Raw genomic sequence first — 27,863 nt, 5'->3', positions numbered from 1 at the left:
GGTGATACCAAGAGTCTGTACAGACACGGGGCTTCAGGGAACACCTGGGGTCCATACTGAGCTGGGGCCTCCGGTGATACCAAGAGTCTGTACAGACACGGGGCTTGAGGGATGCCCTGGGGTCCATACTGAGCTGGGGCCTGGGTAATACCAAGAGTCTGTACAGACACAGGGCTTGAGGGAACACCTGGGGTCCATACTGAGCTGGGGCCTCTGGTGGTACCAAGAGTCTGTACAGACACGGGGCTTGAGGGAACACCTGGGGTTCATACTGAGCTGGGGCCTCCAGTGATTCCAAGAGTCTGTACAGACACAGGGCTTGAAGGAACACCTGGGGTTCATACTGAGCTGGGGCCCGGGTGGTACCAAGAGTCTGTACAGACACGAGGCATGAGGGAACACCTAGGGTACATACTGAGCTGGGGCCTGGGTAATACCAAGAGTCTGTACAGACATGGGGCTTCAGGGAACACATGGGGTCCATACTGAGCTGGGGCCTCCGGTGATACCAAGAGTCTGTCAAGACACAGTGCTTGAGGGAACACCTGGGGTTCATACTGAGCTAGGGCCTCCGGTAATACCAAGAGTCTGTACAGACACAGGACTTGAGGGAACACCTGGGGTTCATACTGAACTGGAGCCTCCGGTGATACCAAGAGTCTGTACAGACACAGTGCTTGAGGGAACACCTGGGGTTCATACTGAGCTGGGGCCTCCAGTGATACCAAGAGTCTGTACAGACACAGGGCTTCAGGGAACACCTGGGGTTCATACTGAGCTGGGGCCTGGGTAATACCAAGAGTCTGTACAGACACGGGGCTTCAGGGAACACCTGGGGTTCATACTGAGCTGGGGCCTGGGTAATACCAAGAGTCTGTACAGACACGGGGCTTCAGGGAACACCTGGGGTTCATACTGAGCTGGGGCCTCCGGTGGTACCAAGAGTCTGTACAGACACAGGGCTTGAGGGAACACCTAGGGTTCATACTGAGCTGGGGCCTCTGGTGGTACCAAGAGTCTGTACAGACACGGGGCTTGAGGGAACACCTGGGGTTCATACTGAGCTGGGGTCTCCGGTGATACCAAGAGTCTGTACAGACACGGGCTTGAGGGAACACCTGGGGTTCATACTGAGCTGGGGGCCGGGTGGTACCAAGAGTCTGTACAGACACGGGGCTTGAGGGAACACCTAGGGTACATACTGAGCTGGGGCCCGGGTGGTACCAAGAGTCTGTACAGACACGGGGCTTGAGGGAACACCTGGGGTTCATACTGAGCTGGGGCCTCTGGTGATACCAAGAGTCTGTACAGACACGGGGCTTGAGGGAACACCTGGGGTTCATACTGAGCTGGGGCCCGGGTGGTACCAAGAGTCTGTACAGACACGGGGCTTGAGGGAACACCTGGGGTTCATACTGAGCTGGGGCCCGGGTGGTACCAAGAGTCTGTACAGACACAGTGCTTGAGGGAACACCTGGGGTCCATACTGAGCTGGGGCCTCCGGTGATACCAAGAGTCTGTACAGACACGGGGCTTCAGGGAACACCTGGGGTCCATACTGAGCTGGGGCCTCCGGTGATACCAAGAGTCTGTACAGACATGGGGCTTGAGGGATGCCCTGGGGTCCATACTGAGCTGGGGCCTGGGTAATACCAAGAGTCTGTACAGACACAGGGCTTGAGGGAACACCTGGGGTCCATACTGAGCTGGGGCCTCTGGTGGTACCAAGAGTCTGTACAGACACGGGGCTTGAGGGAACACCTGGGGTTCATACTGAGCTGGGGCCTCCAGTGATTCCAAGAGTCTGTACAGACACAGGGCTTGAAGGAACACCTGGGGTTCATACTGAGCTGGGGCCCGGGTGGTACCAAGAGTCTGTACAGACACAAGGCATGAGGGAACACCTAGGGTACATACTGAGCTGGGGCCTGGGTAATACCAAGAGTCTGTACAGACATGGGGCTTCAGGGAACACATGGGGTCCATACTGAGCTGGGGCCTCCGGTGATACCAAGAGTCTGTCAAGACACAGTGCTTGAGGGAACACCTGGGGTTCATACTGAGCTAGGGCCTCCGGTGATACCAAGAGTCTGTACAGACACGGGACTTGAGGGAACACCTGGGGTTCATACTGAGCTGGAGCCTCCGGTGATACCAAGAGTCTGTACAGACAAAGTGCTTGAGGGAACACCTGGGGTTCATACTGAGCTGGGGCCTCCAGTGATACCAAGAGTCTGTACAGACACGGGGCTTCAGGGAACACCTGGGGTTCATACTGAGCTGGGGCCTGGGTAATACCAAGAGTCTGTACAGACACGGGGCTTCAGGGAACACCTGGGGTTCATACTGAGCTGGGGCCTGGGTAATACCAAGAGTCTGTACAGACACGGGGCTTCAGGGAACACCTGGGGTTCATACTGAGCTGGGGCCTCCGGTGGTACCAAGAGTCTGTACAGACACAGGGCTTGAGGGAACACCTAGGATTCATACTGAGCTGGGGCCTCTGGTGGTACCAAGAGTCTGTACAGACACGGGTCTTGAGGGAACACCTGGGGTTCATACTGAGCTGGGACCTCCGGTAATACCAATTGTCTGTACAGACACGGGGCTTGAAGGAACACTTGGGGTTCATACTGAGCTGGGGCCTCCGGTGATACCAAGAGTCTGTACAGACACAGTGTTTGAGGGAACACCTGGGGTTCATACTGAGCTGGGGTCTCCGGTGGTACCAAGAGTCTGTACAGACACGGGGCTTGAGGGAACACCAGGGGTTCATACTGAGCTGGAGCCTCCGGTGGTACCAAGAGGGTGGTACCAAGAGTCTGTACAGAAACAGTGCTTGAGGGAAGCCCTGGGGTCCATACTGAGCTGGAGCCTCCGGTGGTACCAAGAGTACATTCAGACAGGGAGCTGGAGGGAACTTAGGATTCATACGGCACCGGAGCGCTGATGATCACTGGAGGTGTGGACTGTGTTCATAGAGGGATGTAGTTTTGGTGGTATTCTCAGATTATACCTAGATTGAGTCTGAGTGCTAGGTAGATACAATGTGGAGAGGGATCCTGGGTGAAACCTGCAGTTCCAAGATACCTACTATGCATAAAGTGGGAGTCAGTCCCTTGGGGTAGAGTCTGGGTGATCCTTGCGGTCGCCTGGGTTGGAGTCCTGGTGATAACTGCAGTCCCCTGGGTTAGAGTCTGGGTGATGCCTGCAGTTCCTTGGGGTAGAGTCCGGGTGATACCTGCATTCCCCTGGGTTAGAGTCTGGGTCATACCTGTGGTCCCCTGGGTTAGAGTCTGGGTGATACCTGCGGTCCCTTGGGGTAGAGTCTGGGTGATACCTGCGGTCCCTTGGGGTAGAGTCTGGGTGATACCTGCGGTCCCTTGGGGTAGAGTCTGGGTGATACCTGGGGTCCCTTGGTGTAGAGTCTGGGTGATACCTGCGGTCCCTTGGTGTAGAGTCTGGGTGATACCTGCGGTCCCTTGGTGTAGAGTCTGGGTGATACCTGCGGTCCCTTGGGTTAGAGTCTGGGTGATACCTGCGGTCCCCTGGGTTAGAGTCCGGGTGATACCTGCGGTCCCCTGGGTTAGAGTCCGGGTGATACCTGCGGTCCCCTGGGTTAGAGTCCGGGTGATACCTGCGGTCCCCTGGGTTAGAGTCCGGGTGATACCTGCGGTCCCCTGGGTTAGAGTCCGGGTGATACCTGCGGTCCCCTGGGGTAGAGTCCGGGTGATACCTGCGGTCCCCTGGGGTAGAGTCTGGGTGATACATGCGGTCCCCTGGTTTAGAGTCCGGGTGATACTGCGGTCCCCTGGTTTAGAGTCCGGGTGATACCTGCGGTCCCCTGGGGTAGAGTCCGGGTGATACCTGCGGTCCCCTAGGGTAGAGTCCGGGTGATACCTGCGGTCCCTTGGGGTAGAGTCCGGGTGATACCTGTGGTCCCTTGGGGTAGAGTCTGGGTGATACCTGTGGTCCCTTGGGGTAGAGTCTGGATGATACCTGTGGTCCCTTGGGCTAGAGTCCGGGTGATGCATGCGGTCCCTTGGGCTAGAGTCCGGGTGATACCTGTGGTCCCTTGGGGTAGAGTCCGGGTGATGCATGCGGTCCCTTGGGCTAGAGTCTGTGTGATACCTGCGGTCCGGGGGTTGGAGTCCGGGTGATACCTGCGGTCCCCTGGGTTAGAGTCCAGATGATGCATGCTGTCCCTTGGGTTAGAGTCTGTGTGAAACCTGCGGTCCCCTGGGTTAGAGTCCAGGTGATACCTGCAGTACCTTGGGGTAGAGTCTGGGTGATGCCTGTGGTCCCTTGGGGTAGAGTCTGGGTGATACCTGCGGTCACTTGGGTTAGAGTCTGGGTGATACCTGTGGTTCCTTGGGTTAGAGTCTGGTTGATACATGCGGTCCCTTGGTATAGAGTCTGGGTGATGCCTGTGGTCCCTTGGGTTGGAGTCTGTGTGATACCTGTGGTCCCTTGGGGTAGAGTCTGGGTGATGCATGCTGTCCCTTGGGTTAGAGTCCGGGTGATACCTGCGGTCCCCTGAGTTAGAGTCCAGGTGATGCATGCTGTCCCTTGGGTTAGAGTCTGTGTGATACCTGCGGTCCCGGGGTTAGAGTCCGGGTGATACCTGCGGTACCTTGGGGTAGAGTCTGGGTGATGCCTGTGGTCCCTTGGGGTAGAGTCTGGGTGATGCCTGTGGTCCCTTGGGGTAGAGTCTGGGTGATACCTGTGGTCCCTTGGGTTAGAGTCTGGGTGATACCTGTGGTCCCTTGGGTTAGAGTCTGGGTGATACCTGTGGTCCCTTGGGTTAGAGTCTGGGTGATACATGCGGTCCCTTGGTATAGAGTCTAGGTGATGCCTGTGGTCCCTTGGGTTGGAGTCTGTGTGATACCTGTGGTCCCTTGGGGTAGAGTCTGGGTGATACCTGTGGTCCCTTGGGTTAGAGTCTGTGTGATACCTGTGGTCCCGGGGTTAGAGTCCGGGTGATACCTGCAGTACCTTGGGGTAGAGTCTGGGTGATACCTGCGGTCCCCTGGGTTAGAGTTTGGGTGATACCTGCGGTCCCTTGGGCTAGAGTCCAGGTGATACCTGCGGTCCCCTGGGTTAGAGTCCAGGTGATACCTGCGGTCCCCTGGGTTAGAGTCTGGGTGATACCTGCGGTCCCTTGGTGTAGAGTCTGGGTGATACCTGCGGTCCCTTGGTGTAGAGTCTGGGTGATGCCTGTGGTCCCTTGGGCTAGAGTCCGGGTGATGCATGCGGTCCCCTGGGTTAGAGTCCAGGTGATACCTGCGGTCCCCTGGGTTAGAGTCTGGGTGATACCTGCGGTCCCTTGGTGTAGAGTCTGGGTGATGCCTGTGGTCCCTTGGGTTAGAGTCTGGGTGATACCTGTGGTCCCTTGGGGTAGAGTCTGGGTGATACCTGTGGTCCCTTGGGTTAGAGTCCGGGTGATACCTGCAGTCCCCTGGGTTAGAGTTTGGGTGATACCTGCGGTCCCTTGGGCTAGAGTCCAGGTGATACCTGCGGTCCCCTGGGTTAGAGTCCAGGTGATACCTGCGGTCCCCTGGGTTAGAGTCCAGGTGATACCTGCGGTCCCCTGGGTTAGAGTCTGGGTGATACCTGCGGTCCCTTGGTGTAGAGTCTGGGTGATGCCTGTGGTCCCTTGGGTTAGAGTCTGGGTGATACCTGCAGTCCCCTGGGTTAGAGTCCAGGTGATGCCTGCGGACCTTTGGGTTGGACTCATGGCTGATATATAAAGTTCATACAGAGATGGCCTTTGGGAGATAACTTCTACTTCATACACAGCAGTCTGAGTTATGCTTTTACTGTGCACACAAAGGAGTTTGGTGATAACCTGTAGTGCCTGCTAGAGTGTGGCTCACACTTGCAGTTCCTAGGGATGGAGGCTGGGAGATACCTGACTGTGGCCGTACCTTATGTTTATACAACGCTAGAGTTTGAGTGATAATCTTCAGTTTATAGCCTGGGGGGACTCCTGAAATTCATACAGAGATGGTGCTTTGGACATACCCAGAGCTCAGAGAGATGGAAGGGGGGTTGAGATGGTAGAGATGGACTCATGGGTGGTGGGTAAGATGGAGTGATGGGAGAGATGGAATGATGTCTAATGGGTGGTGAGATGGGAGAGATGGAGGGATGTGTGGTGGTTGAGAGGGGATGATGGGTGGCGGGTGAAGTTGAGTGATGGGTGGTGGGTGAGATGGGGTGATGGCTGGTGATTGACATAAAGAAATGCATGAGTTTGGGTGGTGGGAGAGATGAAGTAATCGGTTGTGGGTGAGAGGGGATGATGGGTGGTGGGTGAGAGGGGATGATGGGTGGTGGGTGAGAGGGGATGATGGGTGGTGGGTGAGAGGGGATGATGGGTGTGGGTGAGAGGGGATGATGGGTGGTGGGCGAGAGGGGATGATGGGTGGTGGGTGAGAGGGAATGATGGGTGGTGGGTGAGAGGGGATGATGGGTGGTGGGTGAGAGGGGATGATGGGTGTGGGTGAGAGGGGATGATGGGTGGTGGGCGAGAGGGGATGATGGGAGGTGGGTGAGAGGGAATGATGGGTGGTGGGTGAGAGGGGATGATGGGTGGTGGGTAAGAGAGGATGATGGGTGGTGGGTGAGAGGGGGTGGTGGGTGAGAGAGGATGATGGGTGGTGGGTGAGAGGGGATGGTGGGTGGTGGGTGAGAGAGGATGATGGGTGGTGGGTGAGAGGGGATGGTGGGTGGTGGGTGTAAGGAAATGCCTCCTTGACATGGTTACCCCCTGACTTTTTGCCTTTGCTGATGCCAAGTTATGATTTGAAAGTGTGCTGAGGCCTGCTAACCAGGCCCCAGCACCAGTGTTCTTTCCCTAAATTGTACTTTTGTCTCCACAATTGGCACACCCTGGCATCCAGGTAAGTCCCTTGTAACTGGTACCCCTGGTTTCCAAGGGCACTGATTCCAGGGAAGGTCTCTAAGGGCTGCAGCATGTCTTATGCCACCCTGGGGACCCCTCACTCAGCACATGCACACTGCTTGCCAGCTTGTGTGTGCTGGTGGGGAGAAAATGATTAAGTCGACATGGCACTCCCCTCAGGGTGCCATGCCAACCTCACACTGCCTTTGGCATAGATAAGTCACCCCTCTAGCAGGCCTTACAGCCCTAAGGCAGGGTGCACTATACCACAGGTGAGGGCATAGGTGCATGAGCACTATGCCCCTACAGTGTCTAAGCAAAGCCTTAGACATTGTAAGTGCAGGGTAGCCATAAGAGTATATGGTCTGGGAGCCTGTCATACACGAACTCCACAACACCATAATGGCTACACTGAAAACTGGGAAGTTTGGTATCAAACTTCTCAGCACAATAAATGCACACTGATGCCAGTGTACATTTTATTGTGAAATACACCCAGAGGACATCTTAAAGATGCCCCCTGAAAACATACCTGACTTCCATTGTGGGCTGACTAGTTTTTGCCAGCCTGCCACACACCAGGCATGTTGCTGGCCACATGGGGAGAGTGCCTTTGTCACTCTGTGGCCAGGAACAAAGCCTGTACTGGGTGGAGGTGCTTCTCACCTCCCCCTGCAGGAACTGTAACACCTGGCGGTGAGCCTCAAAGGCTCACCCCCTTTGTTACAGCGCCACAGGGCATCACAGCTAGTGGAGATGCCCGTCCCTCCGGCCACTGCCCCCACTTTTGGCGGCAAGGCTGGAGGAGATAATGAGAAAAACAAGGAGGCGTCACTGGACAGTCAGGACAACCCCTAAGGTGTCCTGAGCTGAGGTGACTCTGACTTTTAGAAATCCTCCATCTTGCAGATGGAGGATTCCCCCAATAGGATTAGGGATGTGACCCCCTCCCCTCAGGGAGGAGGCACAAAGAGGGTGTAGCCACCCTCAGGGCTAGTAGCCATTGGCTACTAACCTCCCAGACCTAAGCACACCCCTAAATTGAGTATTTAGGGGCCCCCAGAACCTACGAAGATAGATTCCTGCAACCTGAAGACGAAGAAGGACTGCTGACCTGAAGCCTTGCAGAGAAGACGGAGACACCAACTGCTTTGGCCCCAGCCTTACCGGCCTGTCTCCCCACTTCGAGAAAAACTGCAACAGCGACGCGCCTCCCAGGGTCCAGCGACCTCTGAAGCCTCAGAGGACTACCCTGCATCTAAAAGGACCAAGAAACTCCTGAGGACAGCTGCCCTGTTCCACAGAAACTGCAACTTTGCAACAAAGAAGCAACTTTTAAAGACCACACGTTTCCCGACGGAAGCGTGAGACTTTCCACTCTGCACCCGACACCCCCGGCTCGACCTGCGGGGAACCAACACTACAGGGATGTCTCCCCGGCGACTGCGAGCCCGTGAGTAGCCAGAGTTGACCCCCCTGAGCCTCCACAGCGACTCCTGCAGAGGGAATCCAGAGGCTCCCCCTGACCGCGACTGCCTGCTTCAAGGAACCTGACGCCTGGTAAACACACTGCACCCGCAGCCCCCAGGACCTGAAGGAACCGAACTCCAGTGCAGGAGCGACCCCCAGGCGGCCCTCTTCCTAGCCCAGGTGGTGGCTACCCCGAGGATCCCCCCCCCTTGCCTGCCTGCATCGCTGAAGAGACCCCCGGTCTCCCATTGAATCCTATTGCAAACCCGATGCCTGTTTGCACTCCGCACCCGGCCGCCCCTGTGCCGCTGAGGGTGTACTTTCTGTGCCTACTTGTGTCCCCCCCCCTGGTGCCCTACAAAACCCCCCTAGTCTGCCCTCCGAAGTCGCGGGTACTTACCTGCTGGCCTACTGGAACCGGGGCACCCGTATTTCCATTGAAGCCTATGTGTTTTGGGCACCACTTTGACCTCTGCACCTGACCGGCCCTGAGCTGCTGGTGTGGTAAATTTGGGGTTGCCTTAAACCCCCAACGGTGGGCTACCTTGGACCCAACTTTGAACCCTGTAAGTGTTTTACTTACCTGTGAACTTAACATTTACTTACCTCCCCCAGGAACTGTTGATGTTTGCACTGTGTCCACTTTTAAAATAGCTTATTGCCATTGTTGCCAAAACTGTACATGCTGTTGTGATAATTCAAAGTTCCTAAGATACCTGAGTGAAATACCTTTCATTTAAAGTATTGTTTGTAAATCTTGAACCTGTGGTTCTTAAAATAAACTAAGAAAATATATTTTTATATATTAAAACCTATTGGCCTGGAATTGTCTTTGAGTGTGTGTTCCTCATTTATTGCCTGTGTGTGTACAACAAATGCTTAACACTACCCTCTGATAAGCCTACTGCTCGACCACACTACCACAAAGTAGAGTATTAGAAGTATCTCTTTTTGCCACTATCTTACCTCTAAGAGGAACCCTTGGACTCTGTGCACACTATTTCTTACTTTGAAATAGTACATACAGAGCCACTTTCCTACAGTGGGTGAGAGAGGATGATGGGTGGTGGGTGAGAGGGGATGATGGGTGGTGGGTGAGAGGGGATGATGGGTGGTGGGTGAGAGAGGATGATGGGTGGTGGGTGAGAGAGGATGATGGGTGGTGGTTGAGAGGGGAAGGTGGGCGAGATGGGATGATGGGTGGTGGGTGAGAGAGAATGATGGGTGGTGGGCGAGAGGGGATGATGGGTGGTGGGCAAGATGGGGTGATGGGGGGTGGGCTAGAGGGGATGATGGGTGGGTGAGAGAGGATGAGGGGTGGTGGGTGAGAGGGGATGATGGGTGGTGGGTGAGAGGGGATGATGGGTGGTGGGCGAGAGGGGATGATGGGTGGTGGACGAGAGAGGATGATGGGTGGTGGGTGAGAGGGGATGATGGGTGGTGGTGAGAGGGGATGATGGGTGATGGGATGATGGGTGGTGGGTGAGAGGGGATGATGGGTGGTGGGTGAGACGGGATGGTGGGTGGTGGGCGAGAGGGGATGATAGGTGGTGGGTGAGATGGGGAGATGGGTGGTGGGTGAGAGCGGATGATGGGTGGTGGGTGAGAGGGGATGATGGTTGGGTGAGAGAGGATGATGGGTGGTGGGTGAGAGAGGATGATGGGTGAGAGGGGATAATGGGTGGTGGGCGAGAGGGGAGATGGGTGGTGGGTGAGATGGGGTGATGGGTGGTGGGCGAGAGGGGATGATGGGTGGTGGGCGAGAGGGGATGAAGGGTGATGGCATGATGGGTGGTGGTTGAGAGGGGATGGTGGGCGGTGGTTAAGAGGGGATGATGGGTGGTGGGTGAGAGAGGATGATGGGTGGTGGGTGAGAGGGGATGATGGGTGGTGGGCAAGAGGGGATGATGGGTGGTGGGCGAGAGGGGATGATGGGTGAGCTCAGACCTTACAGAGAGGCAGGAGGTGTATGCCAGGCTGTTCTTGGGTACCCTGCTGATTCTTGGCCTTTTTCTCCCTTCCAGTTCCATAATGCCAAGCAGCTGGCAGACTGGTGCCTGCACTACACCTGCACCAACTACAACAGCGTCTGCCGTAAATACCCCCGAGAGATGAAGTACATGACGCCAGGTAATGTGGCCCGAAGAGACTGGGCGGGCGTGTGGGTCACGTCTGTCATTGTTTCACTTGTGTCAACTCAACAATGTGCCTCCTGGATCATGACATTAAGGGGTGAGGGGGGCAGTTGCACATGTTACAAGACCAACCAAGTAGGAGATCAGTATACCTGTAATGAGGCCACCCCTGGAGGGGAGGGGTAAACCCCAAAGAGGTGGAGGGACCCTTGTAACATACTGTGACACCCAGTGATGGGTTGGGTATCTGTGTAACAGTGGTACCCAGTAAAGGGAGGGGGTGCATGCAATGAGGACACTGCAAGGTAGGGTCATGACAGCTGTGTAATAATGACATCCAAGCAAAGGAGACGCATGGGTGTATTGACACCACAAGGCTGTCATTACCAGTTCAAGGTACTTCCGTTCAGCGTTACCACTGCCCCAAGGGTCTACATCAGGTACACAGCAGTGGTCAGCACTCACCTGAGGAGGGGAGGAATCCATGTCTCCTCCAGTCTACACCACTGGCTGATCGAGATTGCAGGCGGACAACAATGCAGAGCCCATACCCACACGACCATCTTGCTTCTCCAGTCTCGAGTTCACCATAAATGCCACCAAATCACACCTTCAACCTGTGTGTGTGTGTCTGTATGTGTAGGGGGTAACCAATTAGGTTACAGGCAAAGCCTATCCCAGCCCCCACAGGGTCCTGACTGTCCAGCAGCTCGTACCTGTCCGTCAGCCACATCGTCATCTAACAGTCAGAACTGCCATGTGCCTCCTGGACGTGATGGCTTCATGTTATCGCCATTGTGCCTTAAGTCCAACCACCCGGTAGTGCGTCTTGCCACAATAGTCACAAGGAGAGGATCTAGTGTTGGTAAAGGCTAGCGTGCATCACTTTCTGCAGTGGTGGAATGGGAACAACCTGTTACAGGGCAGGACCCCATTTAACAAGTCACCACTACCACGGCCGCTTCTCAACCCCATTGGGGCACACCTCTCAATCGGGCCTCTGTACAGGGAGTGTGGACCGCTCGCCAGCAGGACACCAAATCAATTGTTTCAAGTTCTTGCCAATTTGCCTTGTTCTCAAGGCCTTCCTTCCACTCATTCGCAGCAAGTTAGTCCTCGTCAGGTCCAACAACATGACTGCCATGTTTTATGTACAAGAACAGGACAGCGCTTACTCTCTCTGTCTCCCTGTTGGCACAAACCACTGCATTTGCTTGATGGCGAAGTAGCTGCGGGTGTGAACGAGAACCTTGTAGGCCTGCTAAGCAGAACTCATCAACAAGTGCACTAGTGAGAACTCCACCCACAGCTGTTGCTCCACTACTTCTACACTTAGGGGCACTCCACACATGAACTTCTTCAACACCCCGAGAGCAAAAAACGCCCAAGCCGTGCCTCCAGGTACCCACAACCACAGTCCATGGGCAGTGCACTGCGGATGAACTCATTAGGATCTTTGCTTTCACGTTTCCACCTCTTGCTCTCCTTTGCTTTGTGGTGTGTGAAGATGCAACAAAGTTCTCAAACCCTCATCCTCGTTGCCCCCCACCTGGGCCAGGTAGTCCTAGTACTCAGCACTCCTAAAGATGTCAATCTCTCCACAAGAGAAACTCCCCCAACAGGCCAGACCATCTCACTAAGAACCAGGGAGAGTTCAGACACCCAGGCCCCAAACAGTTCAATCTAGTGATTCAGCACCTGAGGTCCTAGCGTATGCTTGCGTTCATGTTTCGCGGGAGGGCATGGATATCTATGAGAATCTTGGCAACCAACCACACAAGCCTGCAACGTGGGAATAATTTGTCCATTACTGCCTCCCCAAACACATGGTTCAATTAAAACCTGCTGTCCAGGATATTATCCTGGACTGCAGGTTAGTTATCCAAGTCAGGTCTACCCATTATCTCCATACAGCTCCACCTAGCAGCCATAGCAGCTTACAGTCCTCTGTCTTCTACATACCTTGGTTAAAGCCTTCTTGGAAGATCTCAAAAGGGTCACTCCTCCTGATGCACCCAGTGCCCCACTGTGGAATCTTAACATAGTCCTCATTAGACTTGTGTGTCACCTTTTGAGCCATTAGACTCTCACCCCCTCTGGAACCTCTCCTGGAAGATGGCCTAAGATGCATAAGTGAGTTGCAAGCCCGAGAGAACCCTTCATTCAGATTCACAAGAATACTGAGAATCAACCCAAAGTTTGGCCCTAAGGTCGGTTACCGATTCCAACTTAACCAAGCAGTAGAGCCCCCAATCGTCTTTCTCAATTAGACTAGGTTGCAGAGAGAACTCACCACACCCTAGATGTTAAACATGCTCTTGACCATACTACGTCTTTTCGTAAAACAGACCAGCTATTTGTAGTCTTTGGAAAACCTCATGAGAGCCCCCCCCAGCTGTAAGGCTGGCACTGCTAGATGGTTGGTCAAGTGTATCTAGACTGGAAGTTATGAAGCCAGCAGAACTTTCCGTAACACCCAGGGGCACATTCTACACGGAGAGAAGGACGCAACAATGGCCTTCCTGGAAAATATTCCCCTAGCTGACATATGTAAAGACGCTATGTGGTCAACCTCACACACGTCAACTAACCACTATTACTCCAGTATTGGAACTTTCATAGATGCACACGCTTGAATCATTCCCCGTCCTCGAGATGGGAGTCCCCGGTACAATTTACACAAGTAATGTCAAAATATATTAACAGAGAAAAAAGGCCCTAGGCCTCTTCAATTTAACAGTCTATCAGAGTCATTTTGTGAAAAGGACCAAACCTAAGCCTCCACCAATCAGGCGACAGCACCCTTCAGAACCCTCCTGAGAGAAGCTCTAGCACCTCAGATTTTCTACCGCACGTCGTGCTAGGGAGTCTCCTCAGAGCTCAGCTCTGTCTTCACACCTTTATTCAACTATTTTCTCTCAGAGAAACTGATTTAACTTGATTTGTCAGTTATTTTTCAACCATGTCTGACAAGGAGAAGAAGGGTCTCTTCAGAGACTGCAAGACTTGTGGAAAGAAAAGGCTTAATTCTGAAGATCCTCACCAAGACTGCATTTACTGCCTGTACCCAGATCATTCAGCTAAAGACCGCAAGATTTGCAGTACTTTTTCTTCTAAAACTTTAAAAGACAGGGAAGGCAGATTTTTAATATGGCTGCAGAAACTAAAACATAGAAAGGACCCAGTTTCTGATTCTGAGAGTGAGGAATCATCAACATCTAAGAGATCATCAAAAAGGGCGAGATCACGCTCCAGATCTCCCTCACAACTCTCAAGGAAAGCCCTCAAAAAGACTACTTCAGGGTCTTATAAGGGTCGCAGCCCATCTTCTTCCCCAAAGAAAGTTTCCAGAAAAGAGGGGAAAAGCCATTCTTCCAGTTCAGAGAGGCACAGGAAGTCTTCATCTGTTCCACCATCTGTGCCTTTCAAGAAGCCATCCTCTGTGACTGGAAAAAAGGGTTCGTCGACGGATTTACCGTCGACGGTACCGTCGGTGACTGCCTTTCCGGCGATGACATCTACTTCTGGGTTTACACCGTCGACGGCTCCGCCGGCGACATCGTCGACGAGAACTGCAGCGACGACATCAGCGTCGACGACCGTCTATACATCGTCATCGTCGACGGCGCTGATGTCAGTGTCAGCCCTACCGTCGTCGACGGTAGACTCGTCGGCGAGACTTTTTTCTGTTAAAATCACTGTGCGTCCAGCGGCTACGACACCGTCCATGACGAAGTCTATTTATACATCGTCGACGACACCGTCGATGAGGGAAAAACATCTGAAAAGTGTGGAAAAGCTGACGCCAACCCATACATCACCTAGTAAGGTGTCCTCCCTTGTGCCAGTACATCTTTTGGAGGGAGACGAAGACTCTGATGACGAGGGGCCATTTGGAACAGCCCACAGTCCATCCCAACTGAATGTAAAGTACCAGGAAGAAGAGGACTATGAAGAGGTTTATGACCCCCAGCTTTACTCAGATCAACAACAATACCAACAGGGAGCGTTTATTCCTTCCTCCCTACTAACTGACCTCAAAGCGATGTTAGTTGATTACAACAGAAGATTTCCTCCTCAAGGAGAACAACCTCCTCCATCGCCTATTTCTGGTGTTTCTACTCTGCACCAGAGGCCGACGTCCTTACATCTCACGAATGTGGCCACTCCGGACATGACGATTCCTCATGATACCGACATCTCAGAAGGGGATCAGGAAGAAGGGGAGCTCATGGACACTCACTCAGAGTGGGACGAATACATCATCCCTGCTCCTCCTTCTCCTTCTCAATCGAAGGTGGAATCCCCACCAGAAGACATTGGAGGGTTTCACAATCTTCTGGAGAGAGCAGCCAAACGTTTTGCCTTACCATTGCCTACTAAGCAAACAGACTGTTTCCTGTACGATTTTAAGGAGCCCTTTCAGAAGTCTGTGCGCTCTATCCCGATGGTTAACTACCTGTGGGAAGAAGGCCTTAAGGTCATGAATAATCCGGCTACAGTTACGGCAGTGCTGCCGCGTCTGGATAAAAGATACAAGGCACCTGACGATGCACCAACATGCTTAACGGGACATCCTCCTCCGGATTCAGTGGTAGCTCAGGCAGTACAAAGATCGAAGAATCCTTCTGCCCCGATTTCCACACCCCCAGACAAGGAGGGTAGACGGCTAGATAACATAGGGAAAAGATTTTCTTCTATGGCTAGCCTAGTAGTTAGAGCTGCCAACTCTTTAGCTATTCTGGCTAGATTCGACAGACAGCTTTGGGCGGACATTGCACCTTATATTATTCAACTGCCGGAAGATGCAAGATCAGAGGCAAATAAAACGATACAAGAGGGTCAACGCACGTCTGCAGAGCTTATAGACTGTGCAATGGATATAGCGACCACTGCTTTTAGACAACTCGCCGGTGCAGCTGTGCTCAGAAGGCAAGGCTGGCTTAAAGCCACCTCGTTTCGCCCAGAGGTTCAAAATAAAATCTTGGACTTACCCTTTGATGGCCAGGCGCTATTTGGGAAACATGTCGATGAAGCCCTACAATCCATCAAAACGGACACAGCAAGGTCATTAAGGACCCTACAATATCGAAAGTTGTCCTTTCGTCCTAGAGGGCGTGGCCAACCCTCATACAGAGGGGGATATCAACAACACAGGTATTCCACCTATCCATCCTCTTCACAGCAATATCGTCCATACTACTCGCAAAGGCAGCCGCCGCAACCAGCCTATAGTAGATCTGGCGGCCGTGGACGTTCAACCCGTCCGGCCAAAGATTCGGCTCGTAGAACCTGATGTTTTCAAGGCTCCGGCTATGTCCAGTCCTCCCCCTGTCACTCTGGGCGGGAGGATATCTTTATTCCTCAATCAATGGCAAACCATTACTTCAGACAAGTGGGTCCTACAATTAGTGAAACGGGGCCATACTTTAGAATTTATCCAGATACCTCCCTCCAACCCCCCCTCAGGACTCCTTCAAGATACCCTCAACAACTCAGAAAGGAGATCGACAAGATGCTTCTCAAAGGAGCTATAGAGAAGGTGCCTCGGGCCCAACGAGGAACAGGATTTTATTCCAGGTTCTTCCTCATTCGGAAAAAGTGGAAGGATTGGAGATCGATCCTCGATTTAAGGGAACTAAATGTCTACTTAAAAAAGCAATAGTTCCGGATGATCAGTTTGCAAGACGTCCTCCTGCGCCTCAATCAGGGAGATTTCATGTCTTCACTAGACCTGAAAGACGCATATTTCGACATACCCATCCACCCTGCCCACAGAAAATACTTGAGATTCACCGTAGCCGGGACCCATTATCAATACCGTGTCCTTCCCTTCGGACTGAAATCGGCCCCAAGAATATTTACCAAATGTCTAGCACCAGTCGCAGCCTTTCTCAGAAGGAGAAAGCACCAGGTTTTTCCATACTTAGACGATTGGTTGATAAAGGCAAAGACTTACGCTGGAACGCACAAGTCAACAAAAAAGTGCGTTTCCTTACTAACCAATCTCGAATTCACCGTCAACTGGGAGAAGTCCAACCCTCTACCAGCACGCAATATTACCTTCCTAGGAGCAAGACTGAACACAGAATCCACCATTGCATGTCCCACGTTAGAGAGGCAACAAAGATTACTGACTCTAGTAAACTCCATACAGAGAAGAGGAAAGGTTACTGTCCGTCTGTTCAGGTCGCTGTTGGGCATGATGTCTTCATGCATACCTCTGGTCCCTCTGTATCGGCTAAAGATGCGCCCCTTACAAGAGCAACTAAATCGTCAATGGCTCCAAGTATCAGGCTCTTTCGAGGACCAGATACAAATACTTCCGATAATGCTCAGAGCTCTGAGATGGTGGTCTCAAAGGCATCATCTATCAATCGGCCTTTCGTTTCTACAACAGCCAGCCCCGTGGACCATAACAACGGACGCCTCACTGGAAGGCTGGGGAGCGGTGTTACAGGATCTGAAAATAAGTGGCAAATGGCCACCGCATCTGGCATCAATGCATATCAATTGGCTGGAGCTCAGGGCAGTGCACCTGGCCTTACAAGCGTTTCTTCCCAAGATCTCAGGATCGCAAGTGGTAATAAGGACGGACAACACCACTACGATGCACTATCTCAACAAACAAGGAGGCACAATATCTCTCACTCTCTCCAGGGAAGCCCAAGCAATCTGGAACTGGGCCTCGCAGCAAAACATCACACTATCAGCGGTGCATTTGCCTGGAATAAACAACAAGGCAGCAGAGGCACTCAGCAGGCAGAAATCGGACTGCCACGAGTGGGAGTTACACCAGACAGTACTGAACCATATTTTTTCCCTGTGGGGAACACCAACGGTAGACCTGTTTGCGAACAAAGACAACGCCAAATGCCGGTTCTTCGCAAGTTGGCATCACCAGAAGGGATCTTGGGGGAATGCGTTTTCAATAGTCTGGTCAGACATCTTTGCTTACGCCTTTCCTCCCATTCCGTTGATCCCAGGGGTCCTCACGAAGATGAAAACAGAGCCGTGCACTCTGATACTGATAGCTCCGTACTGGCCGCGTCAACATTGGTTCGCGGAACTTCTCCTTCTGTCAATCAAGCCTCATATTCCGCTGGAGCCATCACCTCAATTACTAACAATGAACAACGGCCAGGTTTGCACCCCGATCCGCAGTCAATGCGTTTATCAGCCTGGCTCCTCACCCAGAGAGTTCACACATTTGAATATCCTGCAGGACTGCAGGGATATTTTGTTGAAAGCCAGAGCGGATAGCACTAACAAAACGTATCAGTGTAAGTGGAAAAGATTCTGTGCCTGGTGTCATCAGCGACAGATTGACCCACTAGTCTCACCACCCGAGGAAATACTACCATATCTATTGCAGCTAACTCAATCTGGCCTAGCACACTCATCCATTAAAGTTCACTTAACAGCTATGGCTGCATACAGACGTTCAGATGATACACCCTCACTCTTCTCTTCTCGGCTGATTAAGAGATTTTTGAAGGGGCTTTTCAGAGTTTACCCTCCTTTTAGACCACCACCTCCTTCGTGGAATTTGAATATTGTCTTAGCACAACTGATGAAGCATCCGTTTGAGCCGATCCATCGTGCTTCCCTCAAGTTCTTGTCATGGAAGGTTGCCTTATTGGTAGCTCTTACATCAGCTAGGCGGGTCAGCGAGGTGCAAGCGCTTTCCATCCACGAGCCATTCCTGCAGCTTAAACACGACAGACTGCTAATGCGCACTAACCCGCATTTTATTCCAAAGGTTCCTTCAGACTTTCACATAAACGAACCTTTAGTCTTCAAATCTTTTTTTCCTTATCCATCTACTCCGGCTGAGAGGGCATTACACTCCTTAGACGTTAAAAGATGCGTTCAATTTTATTTGGACAGGACTAAATCTTTTCGACTCTCTAATCAGTTATTCGTAGCATACAGTGCTCCTAGAAAAGGTTACCCACTATCCAAGCAAAGTATTTCCAGGTGGATCGCCTCAGCCATTCGTTTCTGCCATCAAGCAGCGGGCAAACCTCTGCACTCACCTGTACATGCTCACTCCACGAGGGCAGTCTCATCGTCAGCAGCACTGTTCGCCGGAGTTCCACTACAAGACATTTGTAGGGCAGCAACATGGAAGAGCTGTCATACTTTCACGAAGCACTACTGCTTGGAATCTCTATCTCAGGGAGAGGTAGCAGTGGGCCAGGCAGTTCTCAGGAATCTCTTCAGGTGAAGGTGAGCCATCTTTCTTACATCCCTCCATCCTAGAACAGGTATGCACATTGTTTATATTTAAAAAAAAAAAAAAAGAAAGAAAGAAAATGGTATACAAAAGCAAGAGAACATTATGACAAACACATAAGTGGTCGGTTTTGAAGAGAACAGTCATGTTACAGTAGTGTCTTAAAATAATTTTGTGCTGTGCCTCTTGGTATTTCGTCATGTATCTGTATATATATATATATATATATATATATATATATATATATATATATATATATATATATATATGTAGATATATACCTTTATAATTGCATGTATATGCAGGAGGATGATAAGGTTTTGTGTATTAAAGTGTTTTTCCATTAAAGATGTTGTCATATTGCAATGTGCATAACTACTGCTCTCTACTCTGATCCAAGCATGTGAATCTATGAAAGTTCCAATACTGGAGTAAGAAAATAAGTTACTTACCTGTAACTGTAGTTCTCCAGTATTGGAATCTTTCATAGATTCACATGCGGCCCGCCCGCCTCCCCGGAGAAGCTCACTTCACCTCCTTCTTTCTTTCTTTCTTTCTTTCTTTCTTTCTTTCTTTCTTTCTTTCTTTCTTTCTTTCTTTCTTTCTTTCTTTCTCTGTTTACTATATTGTACGCACTTGTGCTTGGAAAATCTGAGGTGCTGGAGCTTCTCTCAGGAGGGTTCTGAAGGGTGCTGTCGCCTGATTGGTGGAGGCTTAGGTTTGGTCCTTTTCACAAAATGACTCTGATAGAATGTTAAATTGAAGAGGCCTAGGGCCTTTTTTTTCTCTGTTAATATATTTTGACATTACTTGTGTAAATTGTACCGGGGACTCCCATCTCGAGGACGGGGAATGATTCAAGCATGTGAATCTATGAAAGATTCCAATACTGGAGAACTACAGTTACAGGTAAGTAACTTATTTTCTTACGTGGATATTCAGGCTAGGCAATAAACTATAGTTGGCCAGATTGTCCCAAGGACCTTATTTCAGGAATCTATATTGTCCACACGCCTGCCACTGCTTGTGGAAGGGACTGCTTCGCAGTTGATGCAGAGCACATGTATCTACAGCAACACAGGCTACGAACTGAAAATATTATTTACCTAGTAAGCATCTGTGTGTACTGTGTAGTGCTGCAGATTCACATGCAGCCACCCTCCTCCCCGGAAGCTTACGGCTCTGATCACAGACCTCTTCTCTTTCCTAATTAAACTCTCTCTTACAATACTAATTTGTGTCATACTGTGTTCTCTCACCACGACATGCTACTTTTTCCCAGTGTGCGAGAAGTAGTTTAACATGGAATCGGTGCCCATGAGGATTGACATCGAAGGAAGGAGTTACCTCCTATCTCGTGACTCAAAACACTTGTTTGAAGAAAAACAATTTGCAAACATCCAAGCCAAACACTCAATAGCAGGAGTTTGCAGAGCATGTGAATCTACAGCACTACACACTAAGAATTCATGCTTACACGATAAGCAATGTTTTTTTTGTTTTTTTTTTACAACTTACTGATGCATAGGAGGAGGAGATAAAAAGGAAAGAAAAGGGACCAGAGAGAGAATAGACAGAGAAAGATGGGAAGAGAGATACAGATAGAAAGTAAGGGAGGGATCCAGTCTGAAACGGAGTGGGGCAGAACGAGAAAATGAGTGCAAGATCGATAAATAAAAAGAAAACTACAAGACTGAAGGAGGGGGAGAGCGGGAGAGAGCGTGTTCTGCACAATTAAATGTGTGGGGGTGCGAGGCAGCCTTGGAGCATGACTTTAGTTGCATTGGCTAGTGTTTGTGCCTCCTGGCTCTGCTCTTACGCATGAGTTCTCCATCTTGACGACCTCGAGTAGCTACTCTCCTTTCAGCGCATTATGTAACAAGTGCAGTCTTGGAAGGATGCTGCAGCCGCAAATAGCATTTTCAGAAGATGGTGGTGGTCATTGTGTTTGGAGTACTCCAGTGGTTCCCAACCTTTTGAGTCCTGTGGACCCCCACTTAATCATTACTGGAACCCAGAGACCCCCAATGAATCACTGTTGGAATCAGGGGACCCCCACGGAGTCATTACTTGAAGCCGGAGACCCCGGCCTAAGCATTTACGTTGATTTGAACAGTAGAGCTATTCACAAAAAAATACAGAAACAAGCATTTATCAAACAAATACACAAAATATTCAATCATGTATTTTATTCCCAAAAGAAAAAAAAATTTAATCTAAATTTTAATGGGACGGTTGGACCTTTTCTAACTTCAATCGAGGCCACTAGTCGCCCGTACTACACCCTGTTTGATGCACTTGCACTGCTCCCACGAATCAAAATGAGGACATTAACTTAGTTTTTACCTCCAGTTTTAAATTCCTTCACATTCATAGAGCATTCTAAAATGTTCAGATTTACTTTTTTTTTCCATTTATATACCCTTTCTTAATCTTTTATTATTATTTCATTTTCCAAGCAGTCGCGGACCCCCAGGGGTCCCTGGGCCACAGGTTGGGAACCATTGGTGTACGCTTTGCTGGTTTTCCTGTTAGACTCCCTCTGCTAACCGCTGCCAATTTGTGTTCCCCGTTACAGAAAACAAAAGTCACTTCGAGAAGTACCGCTGGCCTCCTGTCTGGTACCTGAAGGAGGAGGACCGCTACCTGCGCTCCAAGAAGGAGCGCGAGCGGGAGGAGGCAATCCTGCACAAGCAACACAACAAGAGCAAGTGGTGCTTCTGGAGGCCGTCATCATCCTCCTCGCCCCACGTGTCTTGAGCGTGGATCATAGCGGGCGGATGCAGCAGAAGATTGCCTGAATGAGGAGATAAATTGATGTTCAGCTTTGGCTTTTTCTGCGTTGAGAGTTGTTTGTGCCTTCGCCGACCTGGATCGGTCACAGTACAAAGGGTGGCGGAATTTCTGGGCCGACGGCAGAGATTCACCATGCCAACAGTTGGCTAAGTAACATGGCTGCACTTGCAGTTAGTGGTGAAGGTTTGGAAGTGATTTCACACTACCTTGTTTTGAAGTATACGAATTTGCCGAGGAGTCGATCCTGACACCCAGAGTTTCCTCTCGCTAGTGTGATGTTAGAGTTGGAAACTGGCTGGATGATGGTGAGAGCGTTGCTCGCCGATTGGCTAGATACCCCTGCCTTGTTAGCAGGATGTCTGTGGTTTCAACCTACCACCACAGTATACAGGAACAAGACCTGACCAGCGTTTCTTTGCAGGAAGGGCTGCTTGGAGGCTTCCAGTTAAAGCATGCTAACAATTTAACTGGCTGATGGGGGCGGTATGAGCCCCATTTGCTTCACGTTAATAGCATTATGGCTCGCATCACTATGTTTAATCCACGGAAAGCACAATGTGAAGATGGGTGGACAGAATGGCTGTCCTCTATCCATAGCCCTGCATTTCGAAGGGTCGCCTGCCCTTTCCAAGATGGCTCCCACGTTTTACACAGGCAGGGGCTCTTGTCCAGTTTGCTACATTTCCTCCTAGGGAAGGGGACACTTACCAGTGTTGAGTGAACCCTTTCTCGTGACGTAAAAGGACTCTGAGGAATGTGAAGGTTGAGTTTGCGCTCTGAGCCTGGTAGACGGGCATTGCAGAGTGCTGCGTCGCTAGCTCTACACATCACACACGTTACTTGTAGCATGAGCGCTCTTTCCATGTTAGCTATCGGAGGGGGCTCTCTTATCAAAATGCCAAAATGCAGACATGTACCACTGCAGGGGCCCCACAGCAGATGAATGCATTCCTTGAGTGTGATATGAGTGCGCTGGGGATGCTTGTGGGCGTCATTTGAGCCACTCACTGCCTGCACCTTTCGCAAGGCAATCCTTAACTACCCAATCCTTGTATCTATCCGAGGTTTACAGTAATGTCCTCCAGTTTCAAGTTTACAAAACTAACCCTGGCTCCTCCGCTTTAATTCCTTCTTGACCTCACAGTGCCTTTTCAGCAGGTGGACAGTAAGCGGGAAGGGTCCTCACTGATCTGTTTCTTCCCCGTTCTTCTTCAAATCACCCAGGAGCGCGGGATCTCCAGTCGTTTGAGTTTAACACGTGTGCTGAGTGATCCCGCAAGGTCATAGGGCCTAGATCAGCTTTGAATGGGTCTTGGCAGATTGGCGCTAGGGGTAAGTGCCCGAGGCCTCTCTCTCATGAGAAGCTATCTAAGGTGCTGCTGTACAGGGTTCTGGAGATGGAGACAGGGCTTGGACATTCACATTGAGCCTACGCCAAGGGGTCAGAAGCACTTGTGGCACTCTGGGTCCTAGGGTCTGGTACCAAGGTGTGTGATCACTTAAGTTTCTGTTTCCTGCTTGCGTTTTAGACAAAGAAGGAGCTAACTGAGCCACTTGCAGAACCCTCTGGAGCTGCTGAGGAAGGGGATTGTGTTGCCCTGCACCACGTAGTACGACGTCTGCTTGGGATTCTGCATTTATGTAGGTGTTGTTGGCTGGTCCTGGGTCAAGAGAACAGAGGTGGCTGTGAACATACACAATTCTTTTAATTGGGATGAAGGGGGGTACAGTTGTACAGAGATTAAGTTTAAGAAGCCTTTGGTTTCTGGGTGCATGGGATTTTGGGATTATTTCTCTACATGTTCTGTTTATTTGGAATTGTGCTTTATATTCCTGGTGGATCTTGGTTAGGGCCCGCATGAAAAAAAACTTGTTGGGCCTAATTTCAAAAGGTGTTGCTCCACTGATTTTAGATTCTGAAGCTGGTTTACTTGTGGTTCTAGATTCCGAAGTTGCTAGCTGTTTGTTCCTGTTCCACATTTCAGGAGACATGCTGACTTGATTTGTAGGCTCAGACACTGTGTCTCCCTGTTCCCAGTTCATTAGGCAGGTCTCTGTGATTCTAGACCTCTGAGGCATATCTCTTGAGGTTTAGAATGGGGTCTGCTGAGACTTACCCTGCTGGTTTAATGCTAGGGGGCTCCGATAGCATTAAGGAACCGCATAAAGTTTGGGGGTGCCTCTGCTGGGGTTTATTTTGTATGCTCAGATTGCACTGAGGGATCTCTTGATGTTTTGGAAGGGATCTGCTTGTTGTGGGTTGTTGGTTTGACTTGGATTGGCTCAGCCTGTGGTTTTTGTGTTTGGATTGTGGATTCAATGAAGTAGATTTCTTGGCCAGGATTTGATGAATTGCATTTCCCAGATTGCATGCTGTTGAATGTACTTGGTTTCTGGGTGCTTCTCTTTGGAGTTTATTCTGACCTTCACAGTCCATGGAGGCTTCCGTTTGGAGCATGGGCTGTCTTTCACTTTAAGTAGTTGTTTCTAATATACTGTAGTCATTTGGACTCCGGGGTCACACCATTCTCTAGTCCTCACTTCGTAACTCTTTCTGACAATTACAGTACCTAAGACTGACAGGGAGAACAGGGTTACCCAGCTTTCTTTCACTTCTTAGAATTTAAGATCATGTTTAAACTTATTCCAGGGAATTACAGACCTGTCTCCCTTCTTCTTGTGCCTTCCAAGATTTTGGAAAACCTGATTCATCGCCAGATCTCCACCTCTTTAGAGACCAATTCTAGTTAATCGGGCTTCAAGCCAGGATACAGTGCACAGACTGATTTGCTGGAGTTATCGGGAACTACAAAAGCACCTATTGATGCGGGCGGCAGAGGTGTTCTGTCATTGGTGGACCTATTGACTGCATCCAATAGGGCTCCACATGCCAGATTTCAGGAGATTGGAATCAAGGACAGTGCCTGGATGTGGCTGAAATCCTTTCTGGAGGACAGGAGCCAAGCCATATGTTTACCTCCATACTCTGAAATCTGGAGGGTTTCAATAGGAGTTCCTCAGGGCTCTGTGCTTAGGCTCTCTTTCTTCAATATCTATATGTCCCTCCTGGGTAAGGGGGTGGAATCATTTGGGGTTAACATTATTTCATACGCAAATGACACCCAGATTGTGTTCACTTTCTGCAAAAGATAGCCCATGGAACAAAGCGGTATTCAACCTTGTCTGTCGATTGTCTTTCAGTGATGACTCTTAGTCAATTGAAGTGTGATACTGAAAAGACAGAGGGCCTCAGTTTCTGGAACAATTTTACTCTTAACTTAGATGTTCATTGGCCCGCTGGGGTGCCGTCACCCGATGCAAAGGCAGCAGTCTCTTAGGCATAAAGCTGGGGATTAAAGTTGACAACAAACTGTTTTTTCACAATCAGTTTCTCTCTTTGGTTGGTGTTTGTTTTGGTATTCTGCGGATGGCAAAACAATTCTTGCATTTGTTATCTGTTCCAGCTAGAATCACAGTGTTATGGGCGCTGGTTATGCCCAGACTTGATGATGCCCGTGCTCTCCGTGCAGGTCTGCCCACGTATCTCTCATACAAGCTGCAGACGGCGCAGAAGGCTGCGGCCAGCGTGGCTTTGGCCTTCCTAGACGAGAAGACGTTTCCATGCATTTACGCAGTCTACATTGTCTCCCCGCGGAAAACGGATTCTCTTCAAGTCCTTTCTATTAATGTTACCGGTCTACATCTCTCAGGTCCTGAATACTTAACTTCTAGGATTTCTTACCCTTGCCCAAGTAGGGGTTATGGGCTTTTACTGTCTCTCTGGCAGGGATCCCGAGAGTTCGCTTTACCAGGCTGGAGGTCGCTCTTTTACATTCCTAGCCTCTCAGGGCTGGAGTAAACTTCCTCGGAATCTGCGGCAGGAACAGGATGAAGTTGTCTTTAAGACAAAACTAAAGACTTGGCTGGTTTCACAGTAATCTCGATAGCCTGTTTTCCTTGACTCACCGTGTAGCGCCGGAAAACTCTCTCAAGGAGCCGCGCGCTTTATCGGTCCTTTTTACATCACAGTAAACACCTCCTGATCAAACTGAATTTATCTGACTCATAATGAAATTGTTTCCATGATGCACATTCATTTCCACCAGAAGGAAGTGTCCTACTGTGGTAGGCTGAAGGAGCGCTTCAGGTCTGCAGTTTCACCAGCGTTGGCCCCCTTTACTCTCTTCACCAGATGGACCTCTGCTTGGCTGCTGTATTGATCCACTGCTGCTGGGTTTGATGCTCCAACCGTTCACTACGATTGTGCGCTGTTGAGAGTTTTAGAGCTGTTGCCTTGCTGTGCACCCTAGTTGGCAGCACAAAGTAAGGCCAAGCTTCAGTTTCTCTCTCATCATAGCTGTGTGCTCTCCTCTCTCCTCCCTAAGGAATATTGGTCTTCAAACAACCCAAGACACACCAAAGCTCTTCTCCTCAAAATCGACCACACCCCACCTGCGCAAATGTTGGGTTGATATTTGTAATTCAGGTGCAGTACTGCAAAGCAAACAGACTGCGATGCCTACGAAATCAGGGATGGGTGCTGAGAGAGAACTCTTCCCTCCTCCTGCCGTGACCATGCATGCCATCAAACTTTAAACAACTCAAAACATATACCAAAGAATTATCATCAAACATGAATTCAATCCAATTTTTACTCAAGCACCGAAATTAAAATGGCAGTTTAGGGTTTGGTTGTCATTTCTATACAAAACGTGTTATCAGTTTGATGTATTTCTCCCAAAATCCATTTAAAAGCCACACTAAAATGAGAATTTGAAAACTGTAGAAAGTGCAGATTTGAAAAGGAAACCTTCCTTAGCGTGAGACAGCCCGGCAGGGCTGTCCATATCCTGATTTTCTCCATGAGACAATGCCACATTGTGTAGCAGAAAAGGCCTCAGTCTTGCAATGGTGAGATGAGATCTCACAGTGCTAAAAGAACAAAGCTCGTTTAGGATTGAAAAAAGGAGATTATGGTTAAAGATCTCCAGGTCAGTCGTCTAGTTGCTTGTCCATCGTGGAGCACTTGCTTCCTGTGAAAGACACCCTCCCCTTTCCAGATCCATGCTGTCAGCTACCTCTCTCCCAGTTTGCATCCTTACCCTCTTGCTCTATAACTGATGTTTCCTCCCTCGTGCCTTGGATGCGGAGCATCTTTTAGAAATGTAGTTTTCGATGGCATCAGGGCGTGATGTAGATCTTGAACTGAGACAGAAACTCCTGTTGCAGGCACAAAGGTGCTCAGTGCCGAGTCAGCCGAAACGCATCTGCAGCTCAGTGTATAAGCCCTAGCGATTAAAACCCAGCAGCCCCATGCAGCTCCAAACATTAAGGGAGACCTTTTGTCCTGTCCTTGTCTTTCAACTTGGATGTGTTTTTTATTCTTCTTCATGACAGACATGTCAAGTTTACAATCTTGTTGGGGAGTTCTTCTGAAATGTTACGGCATGTCTGTTTTTTGAGGACATCTTAAGGGGTCTTGCAACATCTATATATTTACGCAAGATGCCTCTGAAGGCTGCAGGAGGCAAAGTGGCTGAAAGTCCCCCTTGTTCTAATGAGCAGGGAGAGAGGACCGACATTGCCCCCGCTGGGAGAGGCGGAGCGATTGGGGCATCCAATGGTCCAGGTGCTTCTTTGTACCTCAGATTCCCTTAGTGCACCACTCTAGACATGCCTCCACTGTCCTTTCTAATGCGGCATGTGCCATGTGGTGACAGTGACGTATGTGTGTTTGTACGTATGTGGGGCGGGTGCGACGGTAAACTGCAGTTTTTACACTTTTATAGCGTGCTCTTTTGGGTCCTTACCATGCACAACCTTTACTTACAACAGCAGACTAAACCAATTCACTTTATAAACTTAAGGGCTTCTTGCAATCAGGTTCTGAAACCCTGTTTGTATGAAACATTTCAAAACCACTGTGACCTGTAACAAAGTCAAATGTATTATGTGTAAAACAATCACCCTTCAGTATTTCACCATCTAACCTTTAATAAACATATTTTGTAATGTGGTTTATGACTCCCTGTGTTTTGCTTGTGAAGTTCTTGAGGGGCACAATAAGCCGTAGAAGAGAAGTCTTTGGAAATAGCTTCTTTTGGTTCAAGTATTTCTGAAAGAGACTTCTACCTAGAGGTTCTTCGCCTTTTGAATATTCCCCAGGTGTCGGACTGGATCCATAAACTTTTCAGCAGCACCTCTCTATGGGTTAGGCAGTGCGGGGTCCACACTGATGCTGTTCTGCAAAGGATGTGCGGACCCTGGAGTGGGGCCACTCCTGCATGCTGACATCACTTCCTTTCTTTCCCCACCA

At 50.2% G+C, this 27,863-nt stretch overlaps 1 protein-coding gene across 1 annotated transcript in view; it reads left to right on the top strand.

Annotated features, from left to right (window-relative positions):
* The window catches only part of LOC138250271 (rho-related BTB domain-containing protein 2-like), a 384,850-nt gene extending 357,286 nt beyond the window's left edge, over window positions 1-27,564 (top strand). The window contains exons 9-10 of the mRNA XM_069205010.1: window positions 10,402-10,507; window positions 21,330-27,564. Coding sequence (XP_069061111.1) covers window positions 10,402-10,507; window positions 21,330-21,511 — 288 coding nt within the window. The 3' untranslated portion in view covers window positions 21,512-27,564. The remainder of the gene's footprint in view (window positions 1-10,401; window positions 10,508-21,329) is intronic.
* Window positions 27,565-27,863: the final 299 nt, after the last annotated feature.

This window comes from Pleurodeles waltl, chromosome 1_1 (assembly GCF_031143425.1).
Source record: "Pleurodeles waltl isolate 20211129_DDA chromosome 1_1, aPleWal1.hap1.20221129, whole genome shotgun sequence".
Lineage (NCBI taxonomy): Eukaryota > Metazoa > Chordata > Amphibia > Caudata > Salamandridae > Pleurodeles > Pleurodeles waltl.
Note: the sequence above shows the minus strand (reverse complement) of the source record. Positions and strands in the feature narration are given on the sequence as shown.